We start from the raw sequence: 14,105 nt of genomic DNA, 5'->3' as shown, positions 1-14,105 counted from the left end.
TAATTTCAGATGCCTCCATTTGAAAGTTACTTCGATCTTGAAGTATAAATAGTAAAGTTATTTCGGAAATTTTTCTTAAATTGTTTTTATTACCTTTGAAGTTATTTTTAAATTTTTTAAAAGTTTTAATTATTTGGGTAAAGAAAGTATCATTTTGATGGAGCTCCTATCTTCTAATTTGTGCAGATTAACAATATTTGCAGTGGATGATTGAACTTATTGTGCCTTAAGGATGACGTATAATAAAAACTTGTTTGCACGGATTTTTATTACCAACAGAGCATATATCAACTCAAAAAAGCAACATGATCCCCACCTCGAGCTTTGTTATCTTATTTTAAGTATAAAAACTGTAATAATTGGGTAACAGCAAATTGATCTTATATTTCTATTCGAAAAATTATTGTGCAACATTCCAACAGCTTAAATGGCGGTGACATCGAAATCATAATATGGCCACGAGCCATTGAGGATGTGAAGAATGTCGTCAAGAGCAACTGGTTGGCCAACATTCGCTAGTTGATCAACCAATTGTGAGACATGTTGAACAGAAGCGGTGATCAACATAGAATCTTCAGAACCTTCAGATTGTTTGCAAGGGTTATGGAATTCTTTCATGCTTGTCTTTTCTGATAATTATTGTTGAGCATCTAATAACAAACAAAAGGATATGGATCAATGTTCTTACAAGAAATAGAGCTCGAATTTTTTAACATGATTGGGTAAACTAGCTTAAAAGGGACTAAACTATTGTTAGAACATTTTTTAAAAAATAATGTCGGATAAATTTCATATAATTGAAAGGTTGAATCTTCAATAATTAAAATTTCTTAATTATAAGCATTAGTTGTTGCTCTTAGTTGTTTAAAGAAGTGTTTCTGACAATCCAAACAAATATACATTTAAATAATTATGTTTATATATTGTTCTTTTTCTTTTGCAAATAGAACCTCTAAAGTTTCAAACTTTTAATAATTGATTGATTTTGTTCATACGAAATGCTACCAAGATTGAATTTTATTATATCTAAGAGGTTTATAAGCAGGTAAAAAAATTTTACATGCATACCAATGATTGATAGAAAAGACTAAAACCTTGCTAATTAACATTTTACTAAGCTCCAAAAGAAATATTTCAAATTGAAACATATATTATTCGAAAAAAATATTAGATAATTAGCAATCCCTACTCATCCCTGAGATTTTACATCACCACCAAAAACCAAGTCTTTTCCCAGAAATAAAAAATAATATTAAAAAAAAAAAGTTACGATAACCCTAGAGAAACTAAACTAAACCAGATACCGGACAATCCTACCTCCATGCCGAAGCAACAATCAGGCTTTTGTCTTCTCAACCAAAATGAAGCGGCCCCAAGTCCTCCTTCAGCTTGTACCTGTCACAATACTCCTTGATATGCTTCCAGATCATATCAATCACATTCTGACTCATCGGATGAGATGTGAATCCAGCCATCATTATTCTTGCCCTCCACTTTCCTGCAACCTCGTATCGCTCTATTCTTTCCTCTCCGTCACAAGCAACAATGTTGACTATGTCCCTTGCCAGGCACTGCTTCTCAACGTTCATCCTGTCCTGACTCTCTCGTGGAAGAGTTGCATCGAGAGACTCGAAGACGGCAGAGTAGTAACTATATGCTTCAATAAACCGAGGGAAAAAAGGTGATGTGTTCGTATTTACATCTTGCTCAACAACAGTAACAAGTTTTGGATTCAAGCCCTTTACCATCCTAAGAAGCTGGTCCCGCTGATTTGTAGTTGAAACACTCTCATCAGGCATGTGGTGGAGTTGAAATGCAAAGTTCACTACAAGTGCTTCGCCTGGTCGGTAATCCAGCATAGACAGAGTCACAAGTGAAGTGCGAGAGGGAATGGCTTGAAACTCAAATGGCACAACAAGTGCTTCTGCTAGTTTCTTAAGTCTTAGTCCAACAATTTTGAAACCTCCGTTAAGACGTTGAACTGATTCGGGGTCATCAACCCCTGTTAACCTTAACTGAGGCTGCTTACAGGGAACTTAGCAATTGTTTTGAATCAGAGCAATATATTGACTACCTTGATTTATATCAAAATCTATTGTATGTACTCTCTTTTCATCTTTAAACGCCTCCATAATTGCACCATTTGCTGCCATGAACCCAAATTTAAAAGAAGGGCACACTTCGAAGAGGATTTGCATTGCAGCAAGCCTATCAGAAGAATGGGGTTCTTTGCATCTTAAAGCTTTATAAAGATATTTTCCAGATGCAGCCATGCGAGCTGCAAGATGTAGGCCGCAATTCTCCGAGGAGGATCTCCTTGAATTGACACCATCTGGCGAAGCTCATTTGTTATGGATGAAGGTTCTTCAATGTTTCCTTCTGATAGTACAGCAGCACAGTGAATAAGCATCTGCTTGGGAATTTTAGATGAAGCATGTGATACCTCTTTGTTGCTGCTGATGCTACTGTGACATGAACCTGAGGATGACGACTCCTTGGGTGAGTCATGGAGCGACTGATCTGTCCTGATAGGATCAGACCATTCACCATCTATTTCCATGCTTAGACCAGCATCAAACATGTCAACATCTTCATAAATATATTTATCAGCCAGCAGTGCTCTCTCCAGTTCTTGGAGTTTCAGTTTCATCTTATCTGTATCAGAGTCTAACGTATCTAGGCTTTGGATTTCCAAGTAATCTAATTTAAAAAAAAAAATCCGATTGAAAGATATCAAGGGATCAAATTAATTAAACAGAATAGTTTGAAGGCTATTGAGCAGTTATTGGAGATGGCATGAACTACCTCTTAGCTTGTAAGAAGAGCCATCCTGTGGGCGAAATGAACTTCCTGAAATCCCAGAACTAGATGAATGAATAAGCTCTTCCGTTGGAGAGTCAAGGAAGCACTTCTTGTAGCTCTCACTGCTGTAAGAATCATTGATGTATACAGGATTATGCCTATCCGATCCAAACATTTGAGCGGACAAGCCAGAACTGTCACTGATACCCTGTATTGAATAAAGCTTCGTATTTCTATATGCTGCAGTAGCTGGATCTGCAGACCTTACTAAAGACATGGTTTCAACTCTCTGGATCGTAGTATTATAAAATGAATCCTCCGAGACAGATTCCAAGTAGAAGTTGGACAGTCATTTCTCAGAGATTCTTAGTGAGGAACGTTTAATGGCACACAGATGTTACTTAAGACACAAGACCAGAGAATAGCTTATGAGTAAAAATGAGATAATTTGCACTGTATGACTAATCATCGACAGCAAGGTAACGCAAATAAGCATGAACAAGTTTCCCTTAGTAAGTCACAGACCACATCACCTATTAGCCGTTGAAAGATGGGAAAAGTTCAGTGTTTAGCTGACCATCAGATATTTGGTGCTCGATCAATCACATGTGGGGATGGTGTAAAGTCAAGCAATTTAGTACCAAACCAATTATGACGGAAACGGAAACCTTCGGCTTTTTCCTAGTTATGACATTGGTAGCCGAAAATGGTGGAAAAACTCAGAAATGTAACTTATTTTAGGGATTTTCATCTTAACAAGGAGGCCAAAGACCGAGGTAACTAATCAGTAGTAACAGAACAATTTTCCCATGATTTGTTATCATCATTAACGTATAATAACAGAGAAGGTAGTTAATCTCTGAAGGTGGAAGCACAGATTACGGTTGAGAGTGCAGAAAAGAAGACTCAGTAAAATCATAAACCCGAGAAGGAACATGACCAAAAATGAAATCTGAAAATAAATCTACCAAATAGTTACTGACTAGGTTCCTTGAAAAAATGGATTTTGAAGAAGGAAAATGATAAAAAGAATAGGGAACATACAGGGGACAGGTAAACAATCAAATTCTGGGATTTTCAACATACAAACACATCCAGGTATCGTAAGACCATTAATTTTAAAACAAGCCACTGACAACATATACATTTCAAGGCTTAAGAATCAACTATAAGTGAAAAAGGAAATAAAAAGGAAGAAGATCAAAACTACAAGGGTTTAAGCCCCTGTACCTGATACATGAGAAAGACCTCAAACGGATGCAGCAAAGATCATTATTCAACAGCCAAATCCTGCAATTCAGTGGATAACCCTAGACCAAGATAAAGATGAGTCTCCGAATTGTGTAACAGAGGCTTTGACTATATATTCAAGATAATAAATACCAACCCAAAATCAAATATACCTCCCTTTTTTGTTATTCGTTAATTATATACTCTTTAAAAAAGAACCAACAAAGAGGAACAATTTTAGATTATTAGGTTAGGTATGACTGAAATAAACAAAAGGCTTAATTAGACATGTACCTTGAACTATTTTTTTATTGATCCGGATATCTGAACTTGATTTTGAAATTGATAGCCGCAGTTAGTACTGTTAAAAAAAAACATGTTAGCCAATCAAACAAATTCTGCCATTTCATCGTCTGCCTAAAATATAATTAAAAATTTATTTTAATATTTATATATATTAAATAAAATAAAATAAAAAGTTACCTCCCCCCTCCCCTGTCCCTCTCCCTCTCTGCTGCTTGAGGTTTTCAGAAGGTAACTGATAATGGGGAGACCATCTTGCTGTTACAAAGTCGGTGTGAATAAGGGATCATGGACTCCTGAAGAAGATATCGTCTTGACGTCTTATATTCAAGAACATGGTCCTGGGAATTGGAGAACTCTTCCTACCAATACAGGTTTTTCATCTTTTGGATTAAATCATTAAGCAATTGAAATCAACACTCAACAAGTTTATGAATTTTTTATTTACCAGGGTTGCTCAGATGTAGCAAGAGTTGCAGGCTTAGATGGCCTAATTACTTGAGGCCGGGGATCCGAAGGGGTAACTTTACAGAACATGAAGAGAAAATGATAATCCACCTTCAAGCTCTTTTAGCCAACAGGTAATTAATTTATCTGTCCTTTTTTTTTTCTCTGATTTCATTAAACCAAATAAATGCTGTATATGTTTAATCCTAGATGGAAATGAATAAATGGGGAGTTTTAATATTGCTGCAGATAGGCTGCAAAAGCATCTTAGTTGCCGCAAAGGACAGACAATGACATTAAAAACTACTGGAACACTCATCTGAAGAAGAAGCTGAAGAAACTCCATGGCAATGAAGGTTATTGCAGATATGGGTTCCCATCTGCAGCAGCAGCAGCGAGGGAGAGGGAGAGGGACGGGGGAGGGATTTTTTATTTAATATTAATAGAAATATTAAAATAAATTTATTTAATTATATTTTATTGATAAAATTTGATTTGTTGGCGTATAACGCAAATATCAACTTTTTATTAACGAAATTAAAATTCAAGCACCTAGATCATTAAAAATAATTTAAATATCTAATTCAAACTAACTTTAGTTACCTTTTGTTCAATTAAACCTAAATAAAATAAAGAAACACTCAGATAAGGTAATATTAATTGTAAATTTATAATGTTAGGTTGCAATGGGTTTTAGCTAATATATATATTCTGGAATATATAATTAACAAGCATAAATTTTCTTTTTTAATAGTGAGAAACAGGCCTAGAGGTGATCATGGGCCGGACCGGGTCAGGCCCAGATAAAATTTTAGGCCCGTCTACTATGCCCAGGCCTTGGTTGGTCTAAAATATGGGCCTAAAAATTTGTCTAAGCTCTGCACGAAATAAAAATTACTAGGCCCGAGTCCGCCCCGACCCATATTAAATTTTTTTCTTATTTCATTAAATAAAAATTTAAAAATATAATAAATCAAATATATTTAAAAATATAAAATAAATATTAAAACAAATAAAATAATACTAAAACAATTATTAAAACAATACACAAATTGACAATGTAATAAAAACTAGTTATATTAAAATTTTAAAATGATTAAAATAAAATATAAAATATATTAATATATAATTGATTTGGCGGGGCTGGGCTCGGGCCAAAAACTCTTACCCGAGGCCCGGCTTGTTTTCTAAACAGGCTTCTTTTTTTGTCCAAGCCTATTTTTTGGACCTATATTTTTACCCAAACCCTCTCATTTTTCGGGCGAGCCTTTGGGCCAGTCCGGGCTGCCCGGCCCATGATCAACTCTAAACAGGCCTCGCTCACCTCTCAAACGTTTTTTCTTGGTTTGAGACAGAAAGAAGCTTATTGAGACTTCTTAATTTCTTAAGAGTTGGAAAATTGTTTTGTTTTGCTTCCATTTGCATTTCTCCTGGACCTATACCAACTTGTCTGACTCGGAGAAACTTTGTTTTGACAGAATGATGTCATGCTGCCGTGGTGTGATCCAATCACACCATCACTGTGTTCTTTCTTTTTTCAATTAATTGACTTATTCTTAGGATCAATTTTGTGGGGGTCATTTATAAAGATTGGTTTATTTATTGTTAGGTTAAACGTGTAATCAACTCTTAAAAGAAAAAAATTAAAAATTAATTAATTTTTGGATTTAATTTGTATTTAATTAAGTATTTATTGTTAATTTAAAAAATTAATTAAACTTTTATAGATTAACAGTTTTATCTTTGATTATGTTGAGCATTAAAATTAATTGATGGAATAAAGAAATGACAAAATGTGTTAGTTTCGGATTTAATCTATTATTTTTAAATAAAATTTATTAAAAATTATAAGAAGGAATATTAAAAATAATTAAAATTTTAAAAATCATAAATTGTAAATAATTATAAAATCATTAAAGATTTTAAAAAAATCATATGTTTATTTTTTGTTTAATAAAATATTCTCATTAAATTCATATCCATATTAAATCCAAATTAGTTTAAATATTTTAATATTAAAATATAGGCTACAAAAATAGTATAAAAGTTTACTTAAATAAAGGATAATAGTTTAAGTACTTTTTGATATATTAACCTTATAACTAAAAACCAAATTTTGTATCTTATAATATCAAAGACCAATATTTTATATTATAATATCAAAACCAAATTTTACATCATTTTGATATTTTCAATATGTTATCATTGTTGTTTCTTTCTTTTAGAGAATTTCGAGATAAATATGCATAAAAAAGTAAGTTTGTTGAAGTGTTTTTCTTATATCCGGAATATTGGGGGTTTTATACATATTCTTATTGTTACTATTACAGCTTGTAATTGGGCCCACCATTTTGTCTTAGTCTTAGGATCTTCAATACTGACATTCTCTACCTCTGATGCTGACATTCTCTGCACGCCCTCTGGCTTACTGGATAGGTGTTTGCGTAGCACACGGTCCTTTATGATCCTGAGGCAGACATACTCAGCAAGCTCCATACCTGTTGGTTACAAGTTTGGATTACTTGTAGGGCCCGCAATCATTTTTGTGAATAATGTTTGCAACCCCATCCAATGAGGTATGCTCACGAACTCTTCTTGCGAGCTGTATTGGTGAGTACGCCTCTTCCGAATTGAGTTCATTCAGGTCAAGGGTCAAAAACTCGAATCCTTTTAGGACATTTAGGTTGGCAGTTACAGATATATATAACAAACCAATCCCCCTTAGTGGGCTTAAAGGGCGTTACAAAGTGGCAGGCCTTAGGTCCATTGCGTCAGATTTTAGTACAGCTTGTTGGGCACGCTCTTGTCACGTGTGAGGCTGAGTGTCGGGTGTGTGCATCTGACCATCAAAAGATAGATTGTTTTCTGCTTGCTCGCATCTGGTTCGTTGGTTCTCTTTAGGAATCTAATCGTTGAGAGATGAATCATTTTTTTGTATATGGGTCATTGAGAGACTATTCTCACTACGATAATTCTGTCTAGAGGATCTTAACCCTAATGGGTGGAGAACAGGTGATAATGAGGTGGTCGCTCGGTTAATTTGTGGGCTGCCTGTGGGGGCTACTTGGCCTCATGGCTCCTATGATCAGTTGGGCCGGATACTGTTGGGATGTGAGGAGGAGATTACGAGCTTCTTCTATCATTATTTCGGGATGAAGCTCCGTCCTTTTACTCTTCCTAAATTCATTCAAGAAAAGAGAGGTAGGGAAAGTACTAGCTTGTTAACTGCTTCTACTGACCATAAAGTTGTTATTGGTGCAGGGAGTAATTAAGGTTACGACGATAATTCAAGTGAGACTGACAGCCTTTTGTGAGCTCAACAAGGCCATAGACATCAATGTTTTGATAAGCAGTAGCCGCAAGAAGCATAAGACTTCTACTGGCGTTGTGCCCATTAACCCTCCTAACGAGAAGGAAGAGAGTAGTACTTAGTTGGTGTATCGTCAAAAGATAAGAGGAGATGTTGCTAGTCCTGATGTTGCGGTCACTCAGGCTCACTCTCCCCTTGTGGTGAGCTTCCCACCTATTACCTAAGGGAGCTCTCCAATCGTGATTGATGAAGAAACTCCCCCTTTTGTTCCTCGGAGTTCTCTTGCCCCTGCTATTGAATAAGTGCCTACTGAGATTGTTAGGGGTCCCTTTTCATGGCGCAAAGATTTAGATGAGTAGGAACTCTCTCATCTTTGCATTTTCCATTATCCGAGGTTAGCACCATCGGGTTGAGGTATGCAAAGGCCCACCATAAGGAGCTCGCAAACAAGAAGGTTGAGTTGAATAGGTTGCATGAGCTATATCACAAGATGAGAGAATAAAATGAAGTAATAAACGAGAAACAGGGGGATCTTACCGAACGTCTCACCGTAATGGAAATAAAAGCAAAGGGGTACACCACCGAGCTCATTACTGAGAGGGAAAGGTGAATAATTATGGAGGCAAAGTTGACGAGACCATTACGGAGCACACTGTTGAAATGCATAGGATTATCAAAGAGTGCCTGGAGTAGGAGGATAACATTTTACAAAAGTAGGCTGATGCTTATGTTAGGAATAACAAAATAAAGAACATGGGCAATAAAATATTAGTGTTAGTAGGAGGAGAAACAAAAAAAAAATATGTGTGGTTGCCCCCTTCATTGCCGTGAATTGAAAGAAGAAAAAAAAAAGTTCTCATTTGTTTCTTCTTGACCGAAAAATCAAAGGAAGGAGGGGGAGAAAGGGTTGAAGAGGTTCGGCCATACTTGTATCTAGATTAAGGTATGTTTGATGATGTTCCGTGAGATGCATGCATGTTTTAGTTGTTAGCTTGAGTTCTACCTAGCCCATGGTCTAAATCTTGCTATGTGATGGAGATGACACTCGGCCATGGATGTATCATTCTTGCTTGGTGTTGATGTTGTGTTGATGAGATATCAAGTTATTTTGTGACCCAAGTTGAGATTTGGATTTTGGAATGAGTAAGGTTTTCGCTATGGTAATTATAAGGGTGATGGATGTTGTTTCATGCTAAATCTAGATGAACAATGTTAGTGCTTATATCTCGATATTTATGAGTTTCTTTCTTGGTTTTACCTCAAACCCATGAAGTACTTTTAATTGGTGTTGTTAGAGGTTTCGGTCATGGGATTATAAGCTTGTTAGATATGATGGTGAAATTTATGCCTTGTAAGGGTAAATGGTTCAAAGGAACATACGGCCATGATGTAAAAATTATGGTGAAGTGATGTTAAATACTTTGAATATTGAGTATATATATATATTGTTATAAGTTGAATTTAAGGTTTGCTAAATTGTCTTTGTCATTGCCGAATGTGTGTATAGTTAAAGAGAATTTGTTTAAGTGCTTAGTTAATTGATATTGAGTTAATGATATGTGTATTCGGTCATAAAGTTACACATGAGAAAATGTTAGATTAATGGTATTAAATTGCTTAATGTGATTAAAAATGCGTATGACCATTTTGTATTTGAGCTAAAGGTGGCCATATGACCTATCAAATTCATTGTCATATTCGCCATAAGCTAGCATAATGAGACTTTAATAAGTTAAATTTGTTTGAATTAGCTCAAGAGCTTAGAGGACCAAAGTTGGATAAGGGAAAGGAAAAGTGATCGAATAGTCGTAAATCGCTCGATAACATCGAGGTAAGTTTTCGAGTAATGAAACTTAGATTATGATTCGATTAGATTATGTTATAAGCAAATCAAAATCATGCCCTTTGTATGTAGCTTTTGAGCTGAAAATGATAATGCTTGATAAGTGACTTGTGTTTGAATTCTAGTTATGAAAATGAAATATAGATTGTGTCATGATTTACTGATATGTGCATGGGTATTCGGATGATAACCGGGCTAAGTCCCGAAGGCATTTGTGCTAGTGACTAATTCCGGGCTAAGTCCCGAAGGCATTTGTGCGAGTTACTATATCCGGGCTAAGTCCCGAAGGCATTTGTACGAGTTACTATATCCGGGCTAAGTCCCGAAGGCATTTGTGCGAGTTACTATAACCGGGCTAAGTCCCGAAGGCATTTGAGCAAGTAGTTATATTCGGCTAAATCCCGAAGATGCTTGGGTTTGGAAGTGAGCAAGCTTGCTGTAAATTTCAAATTAATACGCTCATAAAATCCAAACGATGAGGTATGTTTCGTATATGCATCGGAAAAGTTGATTCGTTTTAAATAGTATTCATTCAATTGATTAACGAATTTTCGGCCTTTAGTTAGGTTTGATACCTTGTGAATGAATATATTGATTGAAGCGTGAAGTCAGTATGTTTATGAGAATGTGCATATATGAAGTTATCCATTTAGCCATATGAATGTTATACCTTACCCGAAACTAATTTCATTATTCAAAACTTTCTAAGCATTAAATGCTTACTCCGTTTCTTTGATTCTCTGTTTTATAGATTTTGGTTCGTCAGCTATCGGGCTCGGGATTGTCGAAGTCGAAGTCGTCCACACTATCAAAGCCCTTTTGGTACACTTTTGGTTGAACTCTGAAAATGGCATGTATAGGACTACCCTTTTTGTTGTTGGTCATGTACCCTTTGGTTTTGTATAAATTTGGATAGCCATGCGAAAATGGCTTATATACACTTTGAGCATAGCATTATAATCGTCTTGTATGTTGTTCATTGAGAGGTATGGAAATGTTTGGTAACGATTAGCCATTGGGAATGGTTAATTATGATTATTTTGATGCTATGTATGACAAACTCTAGTTGATTCATGGAAAACCATGAAATAGGTAAGGTTTACCTTAAAAACAGATGCTGACAGCAGCGGTGGTGTGGATTTGAAAAATCACTAAAAATAGTAAGAATGCAATTAAATAGTGAATAAATTATGTAATTGAACCTTGATGAATCCATTTTCATATGGAAGTAATGAAACAATCATATGAACAGTATTTTATGAGATTTTAAAGTTTTCGTGAAACAGGGCCAGAGCGGCTTCTGGATTCCCTGTTCGGACTTAGGAAATTCATTATAAATTAACCAGAGATAGTTAGAAGTCATGCCATATATGTATAGATTCCTTTTCGAGTCTAGTTTCTTTAGAAACAAACGGCATAAATATTGAAGCCCTGTATAGAGAGATATATAAGTCGTAATCCATGAAGGTCAGAGCAGTCGAACCCTGAAACAGGGGAGACTTTAACTAATAAACTGTACTAATTGGCCCGATCAAAAATTCTAGAAAAAATTTGTAGATGGATATATGAGTCTAGTTTCAGGGAAAATTTACGAAACTGATTTTCGAGTTTTGGAACTCAAGATATGATTTTTAAGGTGACAGTGGACGCAGTTAGCCGACTAGTCCGGAAATTTTTAAAATGGACCTGTAAAAATAAAGGAATTAAGTCTGTTAACCCTCGTGTCCGACTCCGCAACGGTCTCTGCACGGGTGTTACAATTTTATTGGTATCGAGCTACGGTTTAGTCGATTCTAGGACTACCGTAATACGTTTGGGTCTAGCTATACATGCCATTTTGTGATTATTTGATAGTGTGGTGATTTCGAAATTTGCAAATGTGTTTATTTATAGTAATGGATCCCGATCCCGATCGAAGCGGTAGCTGATGATCTTGAGAGTGTAGCGCTGCTCCCAAGACAAGGGACAGCGGCGGACTCTCAACCTATTGCTAGCAATCCGAATGATGAGGCTAGGCAAGTTTTTATAGCGTGATGAATGATTGGTTTAACCAATACATTCGAACTAATACTACTGTTCCACAACCTCCATTCCCGACTAATACCACCTCAAGACCTACAATACCTCCAGTAACTAACCAAATAAGGTCAAATAAGCCCCAGTTGATGTAATCCGAAAACACGGGCTATGAATTTAAAGCTACCGACAATGATGATGCCGATCCAAATTGAATTTTGGTTGGACAACACTATTCGTACTCGATGAGCTATCTTGCACACCGATGAGTGCCTAAAGTGTACTATCTCCTTGCTACGTGATTCGCCTACTATTGGTGGAATACGTTGATTTCTGTGCCCGAGAGCAAGTAACTTGGGAGTTTTTCCAAACCGAGTTTGAAAGAAGTATATCATCGAGATTCATTGACCAAAACGGAAGGAATTTCTTGAACTTAAACAAGGTTCCATATCGGTTCATCGACTATGAACGAAAGTTTGTAAGGCTTAGCCAGTACTCGAGAATGCATTTCTTCGAAGTCGTAATGTGTAAACGTTTGAGGATGGATGAATGATGATATAAAGTTGTATGTTGGCATTTTGGAAACCGAGAATTTGTGGTACTTGTCGAGCGAGCTTGCAAAGCCGAGGAGCTCAAGATGGAGAAAAGAAAAGCGATATGGGAGCAAAGGAGTTTCAGAAGAGGTCTTTGGGAGGCCCTTTCAACAAGAATCGAAGAAATTTAGAGATGATTTGGGCGATCTAGAGACACTTCGTGTTTTTCTAGAAGAGATCGTGATCGACCCCTATGAGTGCACGAGTCACTTGGTCGCCGATGTTGGAAATGATCGTCGAGACGTAAGCGAGTGTCGAGATTGTGGTAAATGGCATTCGGGGAGTTGTAGATTCCATGACCGCTCCTGCTACAAGTGCGGATCAGTTGACCACTTTATTAAAGATTGCCCGAGGTTGTCTAAATAGAATGTAAATCAGAGTGGGAAACCTGGTGCTACTACTGCTAGGGGTAGACCATCTAGGAATACGGGCAATGCTAGTGGCGGTCAGAGAGGATCTAGAGATGCTACAACCAGATCTGAGGCTCGTGCTCCTGCTAGAGCTTATGCTATTCGTGCACGCGAGGATGCTTCTTCGCCAGATGTTATTACCGGTACTTTTACTCTCTTTGATACTAATGTGATTGCTTTGATTGACCCTGGTTCTACTCATTCTTATATATGTGAAACCTTAGCATCCAAAGTAAGACTCTACCGTTGAGTCATCGAGTTTGTAATTCGGGTGTCAAATCCTTTGGGTCGTTACGTACTTGTTGACAAAGTGTGTAAGAAATGTCCCTTAGAAATCGAGAGGTTCTGTTTTTTACCGATTTGATGCTTTTACCGCTTGACGAATTTGATGTTATCCTCGGTATGGATTGGTTGACCGTACATGATGCAATTGTAAATTGCAAAAGAAAAACCATCGATCTAAGGTGTGTAAATAACGAGATAATCCGAGTTGAGTCTACTGACTTGAATAGGTTGCCAGCTGTAATATCATCAATGTTGGCTCGTAAATATGTAAGAAAGGGTGCGAAGCATACCTTGCATATGTACTTGATGACAAAGAGTTAGAAAAGAAGCTGAATCTGTGCGCTGGTTTGTGAATACCGGATGTTTTTCAGAAGAATTACCGGGTTTACCACTGTTCGGAGGTAGAGTTTGGCATCGAGCTTGTACCTGGGACTACACCGATTTCGATAGCTCCGTATCGTATGGCACCAACGGAATTAAAGGAATTGAAAGCTCAGTTGCAAGAGTTGACGGATAAAGGTTTCGCTCGACCAAGTTTCTCACCTTGGGGTGCACCAGTATTGTTTGTGAAAAAGGACGGAACTATGAGGTTGTGCATCGACTATCGTCAGCTGAATAAGGTAACAATAAAGAATAAATATCCGATACCGCGCATTGATGATTTGTTTGATCAACTAAAGGGAGCCCAGTGTTTTCAAAGATAGATTTGAGATCGGGTTATTATCAGTTGCGAATTCGAGATTCGGATATACCCAAAACTACTTTCAGAACGAGATACGGTCACTACGAGTTCTTAGTGATGCCGTTTGGGCTCACTAATGCCCCTGCGGTATTTATGGATTTGATGAATCAAATCTTTAGATCAT

At 36.6% G+C, this 14,105-nt stretch overlaps 1 protein-coding gene and 1 pseudogene across 1 annotated transcript; one reads left to right on the top strand and one right to left on the bottom strand.

Moving 5' to 3' along the window:
• Window positions 1-1,108: 1,108 nt before the first annotated feature.
• On the bottom strand, window positions 1,109-4,643 carry LOC108454856 (scarecrow-like protein 1; annotated as a pseudogene).
• Window positions 4,577-5,271, top strand: LOC108454857 (myb-related protein 306-like). The gene is given in 3 exon segments (XM_017753461.2): window positions 4,577-4,709; window positions 4,787-4,916; window positions 5,032-5,271. Coding segments are annotated over 3 exon segments (474 nt in total). The 3' UTR covers window positions 5,243-5,271.
• The last annotated feature ends 8,834 nt before the right edge of the window (window positions 5,272-14,105 follow it).

This window comes from Gossypium arboreum, chromosome 2 (genome assembly GCF_025698485.1).
Source record: "Gossypium arboreum isolate Shixiya-1 chromosome 2, ASM2569848v2, whole genome shotgun sequence".
Classification (NCBI taxonomy): Eukaryota; Viridiplantae; Streptophyta; class Magnoliopsida; order Malvales; family Malvaceae; genus Gossypium; species Gossypium arboreum.
Note: the sequence above shows the minus strand (reverse complement) of the source record. Positions and strands in the feature narration are given on the sequence as shown.